General features: G+C 49.2%; 1 protein-coding gene across 1 annotated transcript in view; it reads left to right on the forward strand.

Annotated features, from left to right (window-relative positions):
• The first annotated feature begins 686 nt into the window (after positions 1-686).
• The window catches only part of SUGCT (succinyl-CoA:glutarate-CoA transferase), a 1,764,969-nt gene continuing 1,742,626 nt past the window's right edge, over positions 687-23,029 (forward strand). The window contains exon 1 of the mRNA XM_075316596.1: positions 687-856. Coding sequence (XP_075172711.1) covers positions 730-856 — 127 coding nt within the window. The 5' untranslated portion in view covers positions 687-729. The remainder of the gene's footprint in view (positions 857-23,029) is intronic.

Here is a 23,029-nt window from a genome sequence, read left to right on the forward strand (position 1 = left end):
CCCTCTTATACCAGAGCCCTGCCTGAGGATTACACCAGTGTGGGGTGACATGCCCCTCATACCAGAGCCCTGCCTGAGGATTACACCAGTGTGGGGTGACATGTCCCTCTTATACCAGAGCCCTGCCTGAGGATTACACCAGTGTGGGGTGACATGCCCCTCATACCAGAGCCCTGCCTGAGGATTACACCAGTGTGGGGTGACATGCCCCTCATACCAGAGCCCTGCCTGAGGATTACACCAGTGTGGGGTGACATGCCCCTATACCAGAGCCCTGCCTGAGGATTACACCAGTGTGGGGTGACATGCCCCTCATACCAGAGCCCTGCCTGAGGATTACACCAGTGTGGGGTGACATGCCCCTATACCAGAGCCCTGCCTGAGGATTACACCAGTGTGGGGTGACATGCCCCTCTTATACCAGAGCCCTGCCTGAGGATTACACCAGTGTGGGGTGACATGTCCCTCATACCAGAGCCCTGCCTGAGGATTACACCAGTGTGGGGTGACATGCCCCTCTTATACCAGAGCCCTGCCTGAGGATTACACCAGTGTGGGGTGACATGCCCCTCTTATACCAGAGCCCTGCCTGAGGATTACACCACAGTGACACCTATGGGGCTACACGCAGAACAGGCAGCAGCCGCCTTCCCGCTCCCTCCTCCTCACAAACCCTCCCACAGCACAACTCCCGGGTGACCGATCCGTGCCCGGTGACAGCGGCCGGCCATGCTGCCCGCACTGCGAGTCTCGGAGGCCGTGAGGAGGAGCAATATGGTGGCGAGGGCGCAGCGCGGATCCTCCCTGTACAGCCGGCACCCTGCGTGCACCCAGCTGAGGGGGCACTGCCAGCCAGGTACCCTGTGCCCCCTGCTTACTGCTCCTGCGCTCTGCACACCTCCCCTGTGCTGGGACATACAGCAGCTCGGGCTCACTTCATATAGTGATTTTTTTTTAACCCATTCAGGATGTGTTTTACCCCAAAGCTATAACTTTTTTTTATTATTTCAGTGATGTTATATGAGGGCATTTTATTTTTCATTGACATGAGTTCATCAGTTTTGGGGACATGTAGCTTATTGATTAATTATTAAAGGGTTATTCTTATGGTTGAAAATGATCCCCTAACCTCAGGAGAAGGGATAACTTCCTAATCACTAGGGTCTCGGCCCCTGAGAGCGCCACTAAGGCTGGAGTCACACTTGTATGCAGGGGCGGATTAAGGGTAACCAGGGCCCCTGGCTGTTCAGGATCTGTGCCCCCCCCCATCCATACACACGGGTCATGTGACGGGTCCATCATCATACACTTGAAACAGATAATTTCTGAAAAATAGTTGGTGAAACTATAACCTAAAAAACATCCACTAATTAATAAATATACCCTTCAGCTAAAAAACCCCCAAACCACTAAGGGTCCCGTTACACGTAGCGACGCACCAGCGATCCGACCTGGCAGGGATCACTGGAACGTCTCTACATGGTCGCTGGTGAGCTGTCAATCAGGCAGATCTCCACAGCGATCAGAGATCAGCCCCCAGCACCCAGCGACTCATGTAACGACGGTTCCCTGCTGGCTACTGTAATGCCAGGTCTGGATTCAGTTACCTGCATTGCACTCCGGAGCTCTCAGCTGCAGCCTGGTCTGATCTCAGCGTTTGCAGGACTGAACCGCGAGCGCCGAGTGATTGATTCCCCGGCGATTGCGGTTCAGTTCATAACAGTTGCGGACAGGCCGGGGTGCAATCCGGAGTTCAGGTGAGAGCATTGGAGATCAGCCCGGCCTGTCTGCAGCTGTCATGAACTGAACTGGGGAATCGCCGGGGAATCAGTCACTCGGCGCTCGCGGTACAGTCTAAGCTGCACTCCGGAGCTCAGGTGAGAGCTCCGGAGTGCAGTGCAGGTAACTGAATCCAGGCCTGGCATTACTGGAGATTCCTCCGGTAGCCAGTCCGACGCTGCCCGGGCTTGTCGGTCTCCCGCCGTCAAACACGCCGATGCGTGCTGCACAGCGGGAGACCAGCGAGCAAAAAATGGTCCTGATCGTTTTGTCACGATCAGCGACCTCGCAGCAGGGGCCCGCTCGCTGCTGCCTGTCACACACAGCGAGATTGCTAGCGAGGTCGCTGATACGTCACAAATGTTTCAGCAATCTCATTAGCGATCTCGCTGTGTGTGACAGGGGCTTAAGGCCTAGTATTGAACAGTCCAACTTTAATCTGTAAACAAGACTATTGCAAAAAAAAAATATAAAAATGAAAAAATTAAAAACTGCAAAAACCCCCCTGTGTGAACATAGTTTAACAAATACTGAAGTAAAATACTCATCAAATTCTCAGCGTGTGCACGAGGCCTTACAAATACTGAGGTAAAAAAAAAACCTCACCAATACTGAACATGGCACATGACCTTAGCCTATGTTCACACAGGGTGGTTTTTTTCTGCGGCAAAATCTGAGCAAAAGCTGCAGCTTGTTATTAGCATGTATTTGCATTAAACCAATGAAAAAAAAATGGAAAAAAACCTGCAAAACCACCCTATGTGAACAAAGCTTAACAAATACGGTAACAAAAACTCTAATACTGAAGGTGTGCATGAGGCCTTGGGCCACGTGCAAATTGAGTATTTGGTGAGTTTTTTACCTCATTATTTGTAAGGTCATGTTCACATATTCAGTATTTGGTGACTTTTTTACCTCCGTATTTGTAAAAAATACTGAGGTAAAAAAACTGAAATACTCAATATGTGCACATGGCCTTTTTGTAGTAGTGAAAATATATATGGGGTATGGGATTGGTGTGGACAGATGTCCCCGGCCTGCACACTGTGTGCGCCCCTCCATTATATCCACTACATACATCATGATACATGCAGAATATCCTGATGCACACACAGTATGTGGAGGCAGACATTGAAAATATGCAAGATGGAGGAAGGGCCAGTGGGGCACAGTGTGCTGGGGTGTGTCACCCATGCAGTTTCAATCCTTCATTTCCAATATATATATATATATGTATATGTACACAGTGTATGTATTGGAAATGGAGGACTGAAACTACATAGATCAGATGCCCCAGATCACTTTGATAGAAGACACCCTCGCCCCCCCACCTTACAAAAAATTCCCCCTCTTCACATAGTGTGCCGCCATTGCCCCCCCTTTCACATAGTGTGCCGCCATTGCCCCCCCTTTCACATAGTGTGCCGCCGTTGCTTGCTGCTAGTGAACAGGTCGGCAGGCACCTCCACAGAACAGGTCACCACTCAACGGTCCGTCTTCACAGGGGCGGACACTGACAGTTTGGGGCTCCTGTGCAAGGAATTGTGCCTGCCCCCCCCCCCCCCCTCCGTTTATGGCGACAAAGCTACAAATACAGATATAGATACAATATATTACATAGTTCCCTCTCTTGTTATGTACATTAGCATACCTTACATATAATGAATTTTGGAGTGGGGAGGACACTGAGGATTATATAATGAATTGTGGGTTAGGGGAGTACAGTATCATGGCCATATTATGAATTGTGGGATGGGAAGACACTGAGGACTATATAATGAATTGTGGGGTAGGGAGGACTTTCCCACATACGTAACATCACCCCCTTCTTTACACACGTAACATCACCCCCTTCTCCACATATGAAACATTACCCACTTTCCCACATAACTAACCATAATCCTTTCCCATTCAGCATCACCAGCACGGAGCCCCCCACGTATAATATAATCTAATATAATCCCCTTCCCTATACAGCCCCATGCATATAACATTATGCCCTTCACCACACAGCCCCCCAGCAAGCAGCATCACCCTTTTCTCCATGCAGCCCCCCTAGCTTGCAGCCCCAAGCAAGTAAATTTAACCCTAACCCTTCCCAACTCAGTCCTTTAGCAGGTAGTACCCCAGCATGAAGCCCCAGAGTACACAGCCCCCTAACAACTGTAACATAACATCACCCCCTCCTTCCCCAAGAGTGTAACATCACCCCCTTTCTTGCACAGCATCCTAGTACGCAGCCCCACACATACAAGATCGCCCCTTCTTCTATCCAGCCCCATATTACATACTGTATATATATATATATATATATATATATATATATAATCACCCTTTCCCTGCACAATTCCCAATATGCAGCACTTTCACTGTATAATCCCACATTATGCAATTATGCAGACCCATACTGTACAATCCCCCAATATGCAGACCCGTACTGTACAATCCCCCAATATGCAGACCCGTACTGTACAATCCCCCAATATGCAGACCTATACTGTACAATCCCCCAATGTGCAGGCCCATACTGTACAATCCCCCAATATGCAGGCCCATACTGTACAATCCCCCAATATGCAGGCCCATACTGTACAATCCCCCAATATGCAGACCCATACTGTACAATCCCCCAATATGCAGACCCATACTGTACAATCCCCCAATATGCAGGCCCATACTGTACAATCCTTAATATGCAGGCTCATACTGTACAATCCCCGAATATGCAGACTCATACTGTACAATCCCCCAATATGCAGGCCCATTCTGTACAATCCTTAATATGCAGGCTCATACTTTACAATCCCCCAATATGCAGGCTCATACTGTACAATCCCCCAATATGCAGACCCATACTGTACAATCCCCCAATATGCAGGCTCATACTGTACAATCCCCCAATATGCAGGCTCATACTGTACAATCCCCCAATATGCAGGCCCATACTGTACAATCCTTAATATGCAGGCTCATACTGTACAATCCCCCAATATGCAGGCTCATACTGTACAATCCCCCAATATGCAGACCCATACTGTACAATCCTTAATATGCAGGCTCATACTGTACAATCCCCCAATATGCAGGCTCATACTGTACAATCCCCCATTATGCAGGCCCATACTGTACAATCCTTAAAGGGAGCCTGTCAGGTCAAAAAAGCGTTAAAACCTACAAACAGGAGCCTGTGTGAACTAGTAACCCCTTCCTACCCATCCCTTTCTTGTAATATTGTATAATATGAAAGTAATAAAATATGTTTTATTACTTAAATACTCCCTATGTAAATAGCATAGGTCTCTAGCCCCATGGGTGTTGCATCGTCCTGTGGGCGTCTACATGCTTTCCATGGTATCACGCTCCTGCGGGCGGGATACCGTGGATTTACGTGAGCGACCCCACGTCTGCTCCTTCAGAATCTCACGTGCGCGCTTACCATTCTCGCCACCGCCTCATCCTGGTGTTTGCTGGTTGGCTTCTGACGCGCACTGCGCATGACAGGAACCACAGGAGTCTTCTGAGCATGCTCAGTGCGCGTCAGAAGCCAACCAGCAAACACCAGGATGAGGCGGCGAGAATGGTAAGTGCACACGTGAGATTCTGAAGCTGCAGAAGTGACGTCGTTCATGTAAATCCATGGTATCACGCCCATATGGGTGTGATACCATGGAAAGCATGTAGAAGCCCACAGGGCGATGTGACACCCATGGGGCTAGAGACCCTGCTCATTTACACAGGGAATATGAAAGTAATAAAACGTTATTTTACTATTTTCATATTACACAATTTAACAACACAGGGATGGGTAGGAAGGGGTTAGCAGCTCACATATGCTCCTGCTTGTAGGTCAGAATGCTTTTTTGACATGACAGGTTCCCTTTAATATGCAGGCCCATTTTGGAAAATCCAGTTATACTGCGATCCCCCAAAAAACAAACACCTCTTCACATTACTCACCCTTACTCCTGTGTATGAAGCCCCTCGCTCCATGGTGCAGCCCCTCAGTCCTTTCAGTTCTTCCAGAAACCTCAGCCTCTCCAGCAGCCACAGTACACACGGAACAGTGATCAAAGCTCCCGCGCTGGAGGAGGAAGCCCCGCCCCTTCCGGTGACATCATCAACTCACAGGAGCAAATACATTCCAGCCACAGGGGTATTCCTGTGGCTCCGCAGCTTATACTCTGCAGCAGGATCGCTCCCGGCCTGGTGCACCGCTGATAATAGATGAGGGCAATCTGGGCATGGGCCCCCCGGAGTCTCAGGCTCCGAACAACTGGCCAGATTGCCTTCATTACTAACTGCCCTGAATGGGCCCCCTGGAGCCTCGGGCCCAGGGCGGTAGCCCAGATTGCCCTCATTATAATCCGCCTATGCTTGTATGTGACTCGCATCATGATCTCATCACACTGTCTGGACGGGCTGGCGGCTCTCCTAATAGGAGCAGGTCGGATGTATAGAAATACATGAAGCTGACTCGCTACTGTCCGGGCAATATGATGCGATCCTCGCACAAGCCAGCTGCAAATATTACCCCAGCCCATACTGAGAACTGTGGCTCATGTTAATAGAGTGGTTGTCAGTAGTGATGAGTGAACACTACCATACTCGCTACTCGTAACAAGCACTAGGACGCTTCGGCGTGAGTCGAGTACCCAAGTATAATGGAAGTCAATGGGGAACTCGAGCATTTTTTCTGGGAAAAATGCTCAAAACAATGCTCAACGAAGCTTCCAACTGATCGTTATGAGACCCGAGAATGGTTTTGCCTGCTCATGACTAGTGGTCACTCATTACTAGTTACGAGACCCGTGCATGGTAGTGGTTGCTCATCACTAGTTATGAGACCCAAGCATGGTAGTGCCCGCTCATCACTAGTTATGAGACCCGAGCACCCGTGCATGGTAGTGGTCGCTCATCACTAGTTATGAGACCTAAGCATGGTAGTGCTCGCTGATCATTAGTTATCAGTCATGGGTCTTGGGCACCGCCGCTCCATTCATTCTTATAGAAGTGCCAAAGAATAGGATGTGCACATGATCAACCACCACAATGTTCGCAACTGGTTCTTCACATCCACAGGGGTCTCAGCAGTTATACACCCAACGATTCGGAAGTCATCCCAGGTATAACTCCTAATCTTGAGAATACTCTTTTTAGCATTCATGGTCAGAAAAGGATGGGGAGAAAAGAAAAATTCTGCTATGGTTCTATTGCACCATTTCTATAGCTGTTGATTATATTCTGGACATCATCACAGATACAATGATTGTAAATTTATATAGGTCCAAAATATATTTTACTACTTTTTCCAATAAATATGTGTTCTTTGTCTCACCATATTCTAAAAGCTATAACATTTGCTTCTGTTTGTTTTTTGGGGGACAAACTGTTAGGGTATGTCCGCACATTGCAGTTTTGTGTTCACCACAAAAGGGCACCTTGTGGCCCCAAAATGCAGCCAACAACGAATGCGTTTTCCATGCGTTTTTGATGCATTTTTTATTACCAGTGGGTGAAAAACGCAAAATGAATTGAAATGCTGCAGTTTTGGGGTCAATACAAAACTATAACCATAAAAAAAGCAAGATACGCACAGTAAAACTGAAATCTCATAGACTTTGCTGGGGAAGGAAATGTATGCAGTTTTGTGCCACATACTGCACCCAAAAACACAGCAAAAAACTCATCGTGCACATGAGGCCTTAAGCGGGCTTTACACACAGCGATAGCGCTAGCGATGTCGCTGGTGAAAGCACCCGCCCCCGTCGGTTGTGCGTCATGGGCAAATCGCTGCCAGTGGCGCACAACATCGCTAGGACCCGTCACACATGCTTACCTGCCTAGCAACGTCACTGTTGCCGGCAAACTGCCTTCTTTCTAAGGGGGCGGTTCATTCGGCGTCACAGCGGCGTCACTAAGCGACCGCCCAATAGAAGCGGAGGGGCGGAGATGAGCAGGCGGAACATCCCACCCACCTCCTTCCTTCCTCATTGCGGGTGGCCATAGGTACGGTGATGTTCCTGGTTCCTAAAGTGTCACACATAGCGATGTGTGCTGCCGCAGGAACGACAAACAACCTGCGTCCTGCAACAGCAACGATAATCGGGATTAGAACGACTGGTTAACGATTAGGTGAGTAATTTTGATCGTTACCGGTCGTTCGTGCGTTTCACACGCAACTACGTTGCTAACAAGGCCGGATGTGCGTCACGAATTCCGTGACCATAACGACATCTCGTTAGCAACGTCGTTGCGTATAAAGCCCGCTTTAGTTTCACATGTAGCATTATGAGGCACATGTGAGTTTTTATTCTACTTTTTGGGAGACTTGATGAAAAACAGCAGTTCCACTTGTTTGTTTTTTGATTATTTGTTTTTTTTAATTCTCAACTCCTTCACCCCACGATATATTTTATATGCACATCTTCCTTATGGTTGTAAGTGTATATGGTGTTTTATGTTTTATTATATTAAAATCACTTTAAAAAATAAAGAATTTTTTTTTTAGTTTGTTGTGTTGCCATAACTTGTAGGCAGAGCCGTGTGAGGACTTGTGTTTTGCTGGATGTCATTTTTATTAGTTTTTTTTTGGGTACTTTTTGATCATTTTTTATTTTGTGGTGACTTCTTTTTCCCCCATAATAAACATAATAAAGCATCTCTTATTATAAAAATGCAGATTTTTGTGTTTTTATTCACTTTTTTTTTTTACTTTTAAAATCACTTTTTATTATATCTATTAGTCACTCAAAAGCTTCGAGCCTATCATCCTCGGCTGTTAGGCTATGTGCCCACGTTGCGTTGAGGTCCTTGCATTTCTAAACGCATCCTCTTGCAGTAATTGATTTAGCCAAAGTTGCTTTTGACCACAAAATATCGCTAAAAACGCATGCGTTTTTACCACGTTTTTGATGCGTTTTTAGCGCTTTTTACCTGGTTTTCCATTGCCTTTTGACAGATGCGTTTTGAACATAAAGACACTGCTAAATAAAGTTTAAATAGTCAAACAAAATGAAAAAAGGGAAAAAAAGATTCAAATCTATATTTTGTAGATAAATAATGGAAATAGATATATTAATTAAAATCTTAGCGGTAATATGATATTTATCACAAAAATAGCAATAAATAGATATTTTTCTATATTTTAATTGTCGGACTATGTGTGTGTGTAAATGGACATATGAAATCATTATTTTGATGTGCAAAAAGCATGCGTTTATGTAGTCCAAAACGCATGTTTTCTGCACCTAAAAAGCAGGTAAAACACAGGAATTTTGAGGTTTCTTGGTTTTTGACATTTCTCATTGACTTCAATGTTAGAAAAACGCACCTCAAATGGCAAAAACAATTACATGCTGCTTCTTTAAACGCTGAGTTGTTGACCCATATTTATGCAAATTAAATGCAGCGTTTAAAACAGCGTGGTGGGCACAAGAAATCCCTCTTTCTCATAGACTTTGCTGGGAAATCAAAATGCATGCATTTTGGCACTAAAAAGGTGCAGTTCAAAATGCTCCAGAAACGCATGAAAAAACGCAACGTGGGCACATAGCCTAAAATTACTTTCAGTCAGCTACCTTTAGGCTATGTGTCCACGTTGCGTTTTTTCATGCGTTTCTGCAGCGTTTTGAACTGCACCTTTTTAGTGCCAAAATGCATGCGTTTTGATTTCCCAGCAAAGTCTATGAGAAACAGGGATTTCTTGTGCCCACCACGCTGTTTTAAACGCTGCATTTAATTTGCATAAATATGGGTCAACAACTCAGCGTTTAAAGGAGCAACATGTAATTGTTTTTGTCATTTGAGGTGCGTTTTGCTAACATTGAAGTCAATGAGAAATGTCAAAAACCAAGAAACCTCAAAATTCCTGCTTTTTAGGTGCAGAAAACATGCGTTTTGGACTACATAAACGCATGCTTTTTGCACATCAAAATAATGATATCATATGTCCATTTACACACACACATAGTCCGACATTAAAATATAGAAAAATATCTATTTATTGCTATTTTTGTGATAAATATCATATTACCGCTGAGATTTTAATTAATATATCTATTTCCATTATTTATCTACAAAATATAGATTTGAATCTTTTTTTTCCCTTTTTTCATTTTGTTTGACTATTTAAACTTTATTTAGCAGTGTCTTTATGTTCAAAACGCATCTGTCAAAAGGCAATGGAAAAGCAGGTAAAAAGCGCTAAAAACGCATCAAAAACGCGGTAAAAACGCATGCGTTTTTAGTGATATTTTGTGGTCAAAAGCAACTTTGGCTAAATCAATTACTGCAAGAGGATGCGTTTAGAAATGCAAGGACCTCAACGCAACGTGGGCACATAGCCTAAAACAGGTTCACCACTACTTTCACATTGATGGCTTATCCTTATGATAGGCCATCAATGTCTGATCGGCCAGGGTCCCACACCCCGCAGCCCCACAGTTCTCGGTGCCAACAGCAGTAGCAGGTGACCATAAATACTCAGTTCCTGAGCTGCCACGTCAACTGATGGTGGTGGTGGCCGGGTACTGCACATTCACCTCCTATTGATTTGAATAGGAGGCAAACATGCAGTACCCGTCTGTGGCTGCTATCAGAAGAAGGAGCAGCTCCAGAACTCAGCATTTCCGGGCTCATGCTGCTGCTCCAGCAATGAAAACAGCTGATCGGCGGGGGTGCAGGGTGTGGGACCCCGGTCGATCAGACATTAATGGCTTATCATAAGGATAAGCCATCAATGCTAAAGTAGTGGATAACCTCTTAAAGCTGATCAGAAGTCTTTTTAATAGTCTGTTTAGACAGGAAACCCACACTTCCATGTGCATAGAGCAATTATAATAATAAATAATTATTAATACCATGATTCTGTGTGCATAGAACATCATTGTTCTCGGCAGCACACCTTAACACAGGGCTTTGTGCTGCCGAGAACAATGATTTTTAATGGCAGTCTGTACGTAGAATCAACCTGTCTGACTGAGTCAGGAAAGATGTTGAGGAAAGGAGGAAAAATGGGGTTTCATCCGTGCTGCTGAGGAATCAGTTGAGGAACCAATACTCTTGGTGCAGGTTGCAGGCAGTTTATGTTGACGCGTTTCGAAGTCATCCCACTTCTTCAGAATGCCAAGTTCATAATTTCACACAGCTCTGCAGTGATATCAGGAGAGCAGCCATCACATATCACACTGGTAACAACTAGTGATAGGCGGACTTGCAGATAACCGGTACTGGTGGGTCCAACTGGATTTTTTTTAAAATTCTGGTACCTGTCCAGATGCCAGTCCCCATATAAGTCTATGGGAACCAGAATCCGGCAATTAAAAATAGTGGTAGAAGGGATGGGAGCAAGCGTGCTATACTTACAGAGGCTGTGGCATGGCTGTAACTGCTCCCGTAGCCTCTCATTCACTAAAATAAATAAAATATTTGGCATCGGGTCATCCTATATTATGATACCCAGCACAGATAAAGCATACAGCTACAGACTGCAGCCCCCAGTCATGCACTTATCTTTGGATGTGTGTCAAAATAGGAGGAACCGCATGCTGCTTTTTTTAATTATTTAAATAAATAATTAAAAAAAAACAGTGTGCAATCCCCCCAATATTAATACCCAGCCATGATAAAGCCCGACAGCTGGGGGCTGGTATTCTCAGGCTGGGGAGACCCATGCTTATTGGGCTCTCCCTGGCTAAAAATAGCAGCCTGCAGCCGCTCAGGATTGTCGCATCCATTAAATGAGACAATCCCAACCCTTTACTCGGCTGTTCCCGATTGCCCTAGTGTGGTGGCAATTGGGGTAATAAGGGGTTAATGACAGGTCAGACGTAATGCACACGAGGTGCCACGATGATTCCAGCTATGCAACGTATCTGAAGTCACAGAGCGTGATCATGCAACATGACTGCCCTCTGCGAACTTCAGGCAGAGAATGACTGAGCCGTGCGATCAGCAGTGACATCACTCAGATTAATTACGGTCACATCTGGAAGTTGCCACGGTCCACAGCTGGAAAACGGTGATCCCATAGGGTACTATGGTCAAGAACAAGATATTTTCACTTCTCTCGCACTCAGTGAGTTCCATACACACCTTACCATAAATTAGGCACAACTCTAATGATTACGATATGGGATTTAGTATCCAATATGGGGTTAATCTGCAGGTTAATAGCGTTCTAAAGCCGTGCAGCCGCTATACTAACAGACCAAGTACCCAGAGAAGTACAAAGCTGGCTGTCAGTCAGTGCCCGGGCATGCTCACAGACACTGCTCATGAGTGGTGACTCGAGGCTGTCAGGAGGAATGAAGCTCATTTCCTACCGGCTGCTTGGCTTTCTGTGCAGCCACCACATGACTTTAGAACACTATTAACCTGCAGATTAAACCCATTTCTGTTGGCTAATAGCTTTTTGGGACATGACAGGTTCCCTTTAAAGTAAAAAATGAATGACGTGAACACGACACCACCGGGTTTTATTCTGTAAAAATGTTATTAACCCCTTCAGCCCCAAGCCTATTTTGACCCTAAAGACCAGGCCATTTTTTGCAATTCTGACCAGTGTCACTTTATGAGGTTATAACTCTGGAACGCTTCAGCGGATCCCGGTGATTCTGAGATTGGTTTTTCGTGACATATTGGGCTTCATGTTAGTGGTATATTTAGGCCGATATTTTTTGCGTTTCTTTGTGAAAAAAACGGAAATTTCGCGAAAATTTTGAAAATTTTGTTATTTTCAAACTTTGAATTTTTATGCTCTAAAACCAACGAGACATATGACACAAAATAATTAATAAATAACATTTCCCACATGTCTACTTTACATCAGAACAATTTTGGGAAAAAAAAAAAAAATGTAAGGAAGTTATAGGGGTTCAAAGTTTATGAGCAATTTCAAATTTTTACAACAAAATTTACAAAGCCACTTTTTTTAGGGACCACATCACATTTGAAGCGATTTTGAAAGGTCTACATGACACAAAACACCCAAAAGTGACACCATTCCAAAAACGGCACCCCTCAGGCTACTCAAAACCACATTCAAGAAGGTTATTAACCCTTCAGGGGCTTCACAGTAACTAAAGCAATGTGGAAGGAAAAAATGAACATTTTACTTTTTGCAACAAAAATGTTAATTTAGCCTCAAATATTGCATATTCACAAGGGTAGCAGGATTAAATGAACCCCCAAAATTTGTTGGGCAATTTCTACTGAGCACGCAGATACCTCATATGTGGTGAAAAACCACTGTTTGGGCGCACGGCAGGACTTGAAACGGAAGGAGCGCCATTTGACTTTTTTGAACAGAAAATTAGCTGGAATCGTTAGCCGCACCATGTTGCGTTTGGAGAGCCCCTGAGGTGCCGAAACAGTGGAGCTCCCCCACTTGTGACCCCATTTTGGAAACTAGACCCCTCATGGAATTTATCTACATGTTTATTGAGCACTTTGAGCCTCTGGGGGCTTCACAAAAGTTAATAGAGTTGAGCCGTGAAAATAAAAACAATTTTTTTTTCACCACAAAATTGTTACTTCAACCAGGTAGCTTTTTTTTTCACAAGGGTATCAGGAAAAATTGCACCATAAAATGTATTGTGCAATTTCTCCTGAGTACACAGACACCTCATATGTGGTGGAAATAAAATGTTTGGGCGAACAGCAGGGCTCGGAAGGCAAGGAGCGTCATTTGACGTTTCAAACGCAAAATTGTCTGGGATAATTAGCGTATTCCATGTTGCGTTTGGAGAGCCCCTGAGGTGCCGAAACAGTGGAGCTCCCTCACATGTGACCCCATTTTGGAAACTAGACCCCTCATGGAATTTATCTAGATGTTTATTGAGCACTTTGAACCTCTGAGGGCTTCACAAATGTTAATAGAGTTGAGCCGTGAAAATAAAAAAAAAATTTTTTACCACAAAATTTTTACTTCAACCAGGTAGCTTTTTTTTTCACAAGGGTATCAGGAAAAATTGCACCATAAAATGTATTGTGCAATTTGTCCTGAGTACACAGACATCTCATATGTGGTGGAAATCAAATGTTTGGGCGCACAGCAGGGCTCGGAAGGCAAGGAGCGTCATTTGACGTTTCAAACGCAAAATTGTCTGGGACAAGTAGCGTATTCCATGTTGCGTTTGGAGACCCCCTGAGGTGCCAAAACAGTGGAGCTCCCCCACATGTGACCCCATTTTGGAAACTAGACCCCCATGGCATAGAAAAAAAAACAGCGGCAGATGGGGCGGCGGCAGATGGGGGGGCAGCGGCATATAAAGGGAGCATCTGTGATTGTGAGACGGCGGCTGGGATAGGGTGGGGGCGGATGGGAGAGGGCGCAGTGGATGCAGGAGCGGCAGAGGATGGGGGGAGGGGGGATGGGTGGGAAGGGGAGTGTGAGGTGAGATTGGGGATAGTTACCCTACAGGATGGATCTAGGCAGCTGGATCACAGGAGATGAAGGAGGCAGCAGATCGGGGAGGGTGAGAGGTGGGGGAGGGAGCGCAGCGCAGATCACGGGGGAGACAGGTGAGCAAAGCACAGATCACGGGGGTGAGAGGTGAGGGAGAGCGGACAGCAGATCACGGGGGTGACAGGTGAGGGAGCACAGATCATGGGGGTGACAGGGGAGGGAGCGCACATCACGGGGGTGACAGGTGAGGGAGCACAGATCACGGGGTGACAGGTGAGGGAGCGCACATCACGGGGGTGACAGGTGAGGGAGCGCACATCACGGGGGTGACAGGTGAGGGAGCGCACATCACGGGGGTGACAGGTGAGGGAGCGCACATCACGGGGGTGACAGGTGAGGGAGCGCACATCACGGGGGTGACAGGGGAGGGAGCACACATCACGGGGGTGACAGGGGAGGGAGCACAGATCACGGGGGTGACAGGGGAGGGAGCACACATCACGGGGGTGACAGGGGAGGGAGCACACATCACGGGGGTGACAGGGGAGGGAGCACACATCGCGGGGGTGACAGCGGAGGGAGCGCACATCACGGCGGTGACAGGTGAGGGAGCGCACATCACGGCGGTGACAGGTGAGGGAGCGCACATCACGGCGGTGACAGGGGAGGGAGCGCACATCACGGGGGTGACAGGTGAGGGAGCACAGATCATGGGGTGACAGGTGAGGGAGCGCACATCACGGGGGTGACAAGTGAGGGAGCGCACATCACGGGGGTGACAGGTGAGGGAGCGCACATCACGGGGGTGACAGGGGAGGGAGCACACATCACGGGGGTGACAGGGGAGGGAGCACAGATCACGGGGGTGACAGGGGAGGGAGCACACATCACGGGGGTGACAGGGGAGGGAGTACACATCACGGGGGTGACAGGGGAGGGAGCACACATCACGGGGGTGACAGGGGAGGGAGCGCACATCACGGCGGTGACAGGTGAGGGAGCGCACATCACGGCGGTGACAGGTGAGGGAGCGCACATCACAGCGGTGACAGGTGAAGGAGCGCACATCACGGCGGTGACAGGTGAGGGAGCGCACATCACGGCGGTGACAGGGGAGGGAGCGCACATCACGGGGGTGACAGGTGAGGGAGCACAGATCATGGGGTGACAGGTGAGGGAGCGCACATCACGATGACAGGTGAGGGAGCGCACATCACGGGGGTGACAGGTGACGGAGCGCACATCACGGGGGTGACAGGTGACGGAGCGCACATCACGGGGGTGACAGGTGAGGGAGCGCACATCATGGGGGTGACAGGGGAGGGAGCACACATCACGGGGGTGACAGGGGAGGGAGCACAGATCACGGGGGTGACAGGGGAGGGAGCGCACATCACGGGGGTGACAGGTGAGGGAGCGCACATCACGGGGGTGACAGGGGAGGGAGCACACATCACGGGGGTGACAGGGGAGGGAGCACAGATCACGGGGGTGACAGGGGAGGGAGCACACATCACGGGGGTGACAGGGGAGGGAGCACACATCACGGGGGTGACAGGGGAGGGAGCACACATCACGGGGGTGACAGGGGAGGGAGCGCACATCACGGCGGTGACAGGTGAGGGAGCGCACATCACGGCGGTGACAGGTGAGGGAGCGCACATCACGGCGGTGACAGGTGAGGAAGCGCACATCACGGGGGTGACAGGGGAGGGAGCGCACATCACGGCGGTGACAGGTGAGGGAGCGCACATCACGGCGGTGACAGGGGAGGGAGCGCACATCACGGGGGTGACAGGGGAGGGAGCGCACATCACGGGGGTGACAGGGGAGGGAGCGCACATCATGGGGGTGACAGGGGAGGGAGCGCACATCACGCGGGTGACAGGGGAGGGAGAGCACATCACGGCGGTGACAGGTGAGGGAGCGCACATCACGGCGGTTACAGGGGAGGGAGCGCACATCACGGGAGTGACAGGGGAGGGAGCGCACATCACGGGGGTGACGGGAGGGAGCGCACATCACGGGGGTGACAGGGGAGGGAGCGCACATCACGGGGGTGACAGGGGAGGGGGCGAGTAGCCGATCACGGGGGTGAGAGGTGGGGGGGAGCGGGCAGCACATAACGGAGGAGAGCCGGCGGGGCCGGGCAGCACATAACGGAGAGGGGGCAGGGCCGGGCAGCACATAACGGAGGAGGAAGCGGGCAGCCGATCTCGAGTGGAGAGGGGCTGGCAGCACATCACGGAGGTGAGGGGACGAGCAGCCGATCACGAGGGAAAGGGGCCGGGCAGCAGATCAGGGGGGACCGGTGGCACTGTGGCAGATGGAGGGCGGCGGCGGCGGATCGGGAGGTGTGGGGGTGGGGGTGCGGGCAGTAGATCGGTTCGCAGATCGCGGAGGGCAGCGGCGGATCGGGAGGTGTGGGGGTGGGGGTGCGGGCAGCAGATCGGGTGGCAGATCGCGGAGGGCAGTGGCGGATCGGGAGGTGTGGGGGTGGGGGTGCGGGTAGCAGATCGGGTGGCAGATCGCGGAGGGCAGCGGCGGATCGGGAGGTGTGGGGGTGAGGGTGCGGGCAGCAGATACGAGGGGTGGGGGTGCGGGTGGCAGATTGCGGAGGGCAGCGGCGGCGGATCGGGAGGCCGGTTTCATACAGTGCAATGGCAGCGCGGCAACTTCCGGGTCCCATGCTCCGGTCACATAACAGCATGGGACCGGTGCTTGTCGCCCTGCCATTGCACTGTGTATACTCACTGTGCTGGCGTGCTGCAGGGAACGGGAAGTGAAGCTGATGGGGCGGTCACCGGCAACAGGTCCACTGTGATTGGAGACAGCGGTCACAAGGCCGATCTCTCCAATCAGAGCTGCTGGAGCTGGGGGAGGGTGATCCAGTGAGGTCACCCAGCTCCAGCCAATGGCCAGTGCTATAGCTGCACTGGCCAAGGCTGGATTTCAATGTTTCAGTCACTTTAAGTGGCTGGAACATTATAGTGGCTGTGATTGGTTGAGCGGCGTTCGTCAGCCAATCACAGCCTCCGTAGGTCCGGGGAGGAGGCACCACCCCTCCTGAGGTCAGGTACAGGTCCCCTCCTCCCCGAATCTGCGGTTTATGCTAACTTTTCGCAGTCACCGGAGGCTCCGGTGCCGCGATTACGCCATGACGGAAAGATCCGTCCTTGGTCGTTAAGGCCCAGGGCACCATGACGGATTTTTCCGTCCATGGTTGTGAAGGGGTTAATATTTCATTTCCAGAGTACACTACTGCTTGTTGAGACCTGAAGAAGGTAGCTGTGTGCTCTGGAAACAGGTTGTCAATAAAGATTTTTCGGACTAATGCGGGCATCACACGAGACGATCTATCGTGCGATATGGTCACTCTGGGATTTGATTGGTTTTTTTTACTTTATCATGGTGTTGCACAATGTTTCATAAAATTGGCACATACCGGTACATGTGCATCTCAATAAATTAGAATATCATAAAAAAGTTAATTTATTTCTGTAATTCAATACAAAAAGGGAAACACATATATTATATAGAGTCATTACACACAGAGTGATCTATTTCACATGTTTATTTCTGTTAATGTTGATGATTATGGCTTACAGCCAATTAAAACCCAAAAGTCATTATGTCAGAAAATTAAAATATTATATAAGAACAACTGAACAAATGATATTAAACTCAGAATGTTGGCCCCTACTAAAAAGTCTGTACAGTAAATACACTCAATACTTGGTCAGGGCTCCTTTTGTGCAAGTTACTGCATCAATCCGGCATGGCATGGAGGTGATCAGCCTGTGGCAGTGCTGAGGTGATATGGAAGCCCAGGTTGCTTTGATAGCAGCCTTCAGCGCATCTGCATTGTTGGGTGTGGTGTCTCTCATCTTCCTCTTGACAATACCCCATAGATTCTCTTTGGGTTTAGGCAGGGTCGGACTGGTGTGTCTGGGGCTCACCAGGGGAAATAACTCTAGGGGCCCACCCTACAACTACATGCAAATATCTATTAGCTGCTATGGCCGTTATAGTTTAGCGCTGACAGTAAAGGGTGCTTTACATGAGATGACGGATTGTGCGATGCATCGTCGGGGTCACGGTTTTCATGACGCACATCCGGTTTCGTACACGACGTCGTCTCGTGTGAAACATCTGAGCAACGCAGTGTCGCTCACAAATCGTGAGTCGTGTACTCGTCACTCAGTTTCATAATATCGTTTATTTTTCCTGCAGCAGGTTGTTCATCGTTCCTGTGGCACCACACGGCGCTCCATGTGACACCATGGGAACGATGAACACAGCTTACCTGCGGCCCGTGGCTCCCGCCGGCAGTGCGGAAGGAAAGAGGTGGGCGGGATGTTTACATCTCGCTCATCTCCGCCCCTCCGCTTCTTTTGGCCGGCCGCTGTGTGACGTCGCTGTGACGCTGAACGTCCGTCCCCATTCAGGAAGTGGACGTTCGCCGCCTACAGCGAGGTCGCTCAGCAGGTAAGTACATGTGACGGGGGTTTCACGACTTTGTGCGATACGGGCAGCGATTTGCCCGTGACGCACAAACGACGGGGGCGGGTACGATCGCTTGTGAAATCGCACAATCGGTCGTCCCGTGTAAAGCAGGCTTAAAGCACATGTGGCTCCTGCACATCTCCTGTGCACACACACAATAACTCTGTACAATTACAGTAGTTTGTAGTAGTGGGATCTTTGGTGACAAGTTATCACTGATCCACAGGTTCGGTAGGTGATAACTTATTGGCTGGTGGAATCAGACCAGTGGAAACCGCACCGATCGGGAGAATGAGAAACTTTTATCCATGACAGGGCACTTATATGCCCATTATACAATGCAGCGGCAGGTGGGGTGTGTGACCGCAGCTCTATTCATCCTCTGTGGGGTGGGATGTGTGACCGCAGCTCCATTCATCCTCTGTGGAGTGGTCAGATAAAAACAAGCACAGCGCTTGCAGCCACTGAGGTAATGAATGGATCAGGGGTTGAGTCGGACATGAGCTCCAGTGTAATGGGGATAAAAGTTGCACATTTTGCCGATCAGTTCGGGTCCCAGCAATCAGATCCCACTGATGAATAAGTTATCACTTATCCTTAGGCCACGTTCACACTTTCAGTATTTGGTCAGTATCTTACATCAGTATTTGTAGCCAAAATCAGGAGTGGGTGAAAAATGCTGAAGCGGTGCCCGTCTTTCTATTATACTTTTCCTCTCATTTTACTGATTTTACAATTCCTGGTTTTGTCTTCAAATACTGAGGTAAAAAACTTCCCAAATACTGTGTGCATGTGGCCTTAGTAAAGGAGATTACTTGTTTTCACTGGAGAACCTCTGTAAGTGCATATGTGCTTCAGTGTACTAGTCACAGGACAGCGAGGGGTTAAACATTCAAATATTTAAACTATTGGAAATAAAGAATCTTCCCCATATTGATAGAGAGAAAAAGTGACCTCCATACACAACACAATCCACTATACCAAGACCAATAATATCACATACAAGGGGGAAATACCGCCACACCGTGACCAGACAACATATTACCACCACATAGTGACCGAATACAATCACATACAAGAGAGTAATACCGCCACACCGTGACCAGACAACATATTACCACCACATACTGTAGTGACCGAATACAATCACATAAAAGAGAGAAATACCTCCACACCATGACCAAATAACATATTACCAATACATAGTGATCAAACACAACCACATACAAGAGAGTAATACCACCACACCATAATTAGACAACATAGTAACCAAATGTTACCACATACAGGGGAGAAATACCACGACACTATGACCAGACTACCAAATAATACTACATACAAGAGACAAATACCACCAAACCATGACAAGACCACATTTTACTACTACACATATAATAAATGAATGCAATAAATGATCATGAATAAAAATCACAATACTAATAACATTAATATTACCATCAGTGCCATTATATACAGGAGCTCTGTATATAGTGTCAGTGTACAGGTAATACAGTGATCACAGATGACTTTATAAACAGGAGATCTGTATATAGGTAACATGCCCCCCCATCACTGTGCCGTGTAGCAACGGGTCCCCCATCCCTGTGCCGTGTAGCAACGGCCCCCCCATCCCTGTGCTGTGTAGCAACGGGTCCCCCATCCCTGTGCCGTGTAGCAACGGGCCGCCCCATCCTTGTGCCGTGTACCAACGGCCCCCCCATCCTTTTGCAGTGTAGCAATGGTCCACCTATCCTTGTGCAGTGTATCAATGGTCCCCCCCATCCTTGTGCAGTGTATGAATGGGCCCCGCATCCTTGTGCAGTGTACCAACGGGTTCCCCCATCCTTGTGCCGTGTACCAACGGGCCCCCCCATCCTTGTGCCATGTAGCAACGGGCCCCCCCATCCTTGTGCAGTATAGCAACGGATCCCCCCCATCCTTGTGCAGTGTAGCAAAGGTCCCCCCATCCTTGTGCAGTGTAGCAATGGTCCCCTCCATCCTTCTGCAGTGTATGAATGGGCCCCCCATCCTTGTGCAGTGTGTTAATGGGCCCTCCCCATCCTTGTGCACTGTATGAATAGGCCCCCCCATCTTTGTGCACTGTGTGAATGGGCCCCCCATCCTTATGCAGTGTATGAATGGGCCCCCCCATCCTTGTGCAGTGTATGAATGGGCCCCCCCATCCTTTAGTAATGTCCTCATTCCTGTCCCCTATTATGCCGTTGTATACACACACACACACACACATGTGATTCTCACCTGTCCTCAGTTCCTGCGCTGTCCTTACCTTATCAGTCCGCAGGCTCATAGACCCCTCCATGATCTCGTCCGGTGCATGGAGCCGCCGCCGCAGGATCCCATCATGGCTTTACTGCAGTTAAATGCTTTGCGGCGCCGTAAAGCATTTAACTGCAGTAAAGCCATGAAGTCACCTGCAGCGAACGGCTCCATGCAGAGGACGGGATCATCGAGGGGTCTGTGTCCTGCGGTCTGGAAGACGCAGCTGGAGGCACCGCGGGAACGAGGAGGAGAGGTGAGAATATATATATTTTTTTTTCCTCGGCTCTTCCTGAGCGCTTACCTGCAGCCCTGCGCGTCCTCTTCTCTGCTGCTCCGGCGGCTTTGTGATGACGGCCGCTGTGTCAGTGCGGGGCTGAGCAGCTCCTCCGCCTCAGTCCTGACACCAGCCGCACTGTTCAGATATACGCGCGTCTGAAAGATGTGCGCACATTTGAATAGCGGCGCGGTTTCCAGGACAGGTCTGGGACTTCCGAAGTGCAGGACCTACGGTGATATCACATGACTGTGATGTCACCACAGGTCCTTCTGCAGCCGCGGAAACTGCGGCGATAGTACGGAACTTGTGCTATCGCTGCAGTTTGTGATTGAAAGGCTGAGGGGCCCTCAGAGCGTGGGATGGTCGGCCCATCAGAGCGTGGGGGCCCTGCCCAGTTTGCCGCACATAACGCCGGCCCAGAGAAACTGGCGGCCCCACAGCGCTATACACTGCACCGCACTATTTAAGGCACAGGGGCCCACTGAGGGCCCGGGGGCCTACCGGGGGATTCCCGGCTTCCCCGGAGGGCCAGACCGAACCTGCGTTTAGGTTTGGTGAGTTTGCTGGCCAATAAAGCACAGTGATACTGTGGTTAGTAAACCAGGTATTGGTACTTTTGGCAGTGTGGACAGGTGCCAAGTTCTGCTGAAAAATTAAATTTACATCTCTAAAAAGCTTGTCAGCAGAGGGAAGCATGAAGTGCTCTAAAATTTCCTGGTAGACAGCTGCGTTGACTTTGGTCTTGATAACACACAGTGGACCTACACCAGCAGATGACATGGCTCCCCAAACCATCACTGATTGTGGAAACTTCACACTAGACCTCAAGCAGATTGCATTGTGGCATCTCCACTCTTCCTCCAGACTCTGGGACCTTGATTTCCAAATGAAATGCAAAATTTACTTTCATCTGAAAACAACACGTTGGACCACTGAGCAACAGTCCAGTTTGCGGCGCCCGGTTCCTGCTCAGGTCCCTTGCACACTCCCGGTCGCCAGAGGGGGCTCCCTCCTCCTCAACTGTCTCCTGGCTCCATGTGCTCCATACCCAGTCCCAGGATGGCATCCTGGCACACTCCGGCTCCCAGGCCTCAGCGGGGTCGCTGCTCTCCTCTCCTGCCCATCACTTCTATGCTCCCTTCTCCTACCCTGGGGTCTGCCGCAGCCTCTCCCTGCTTCCTGGCCCCACACAGGCCTTCAGTGTATCTGTGCACCCAGGGCTATGGGGTACTCGGTCGAGGGGCCGTATATGTACGGGGATGCTGTGTCATGGTTGTATAATGGCCGATGCCTTCTTCCGTAACCCTGGGGACGCATTTTAAAAGGTAAATATACGGGGGAGTGAAAGAATTTGTACTGTGACGCCACTTGCGGGTTGCGGTTATGGTGATGGAACCACCGCTGCACAGTCTGTGACCACTGGGGCTGATGGTGGTGACAGCCGGGATGGTAGGCCGTCCGCAAGTAGGGCTGGGCCCCAGGGAGTGAATGTAGGGGTCCATCGCAGAAAGAAGAGAGACCACACGGTGAGGATGCAGTGCAACTTCTGTTTACTCACAGTGATGTTGATCTGTGGCCCTGAGGACGGCTGGTTCAGACCCTTGGTCCCTTTTGTCCCAGTGCCGGTGTGGTGACCTGGTAGTCTCTTTCCCCGGCACCCCTCACTTGTTGGACCCTGTAGCCTGGAGTGTTTATGGGTCCCTTACTGTCTTTTGGCAGCCTCTCATCCGTACGACGGGCAGTGCGAACCCTATAGGGTCAGTGTTCTGTTCCAGTCCCTG

This window comes from Anomaloglossus baeobatrachus, chromosome 6 (genome assembly GCF_048569485.1).
Source record: "Anomaloglossus baeobatrachus isolate aAnoBae1 chromosome 6, aAnoBae1.hap1, whole genome shotgun sequence".
NCBI classification, from domain to species: Eukaryota; Metazoa; Chordata; class Amphibia; order Anura; family Aromobatidae; genus Anomaloglossus; species Anomaloglossus baeobatrachus.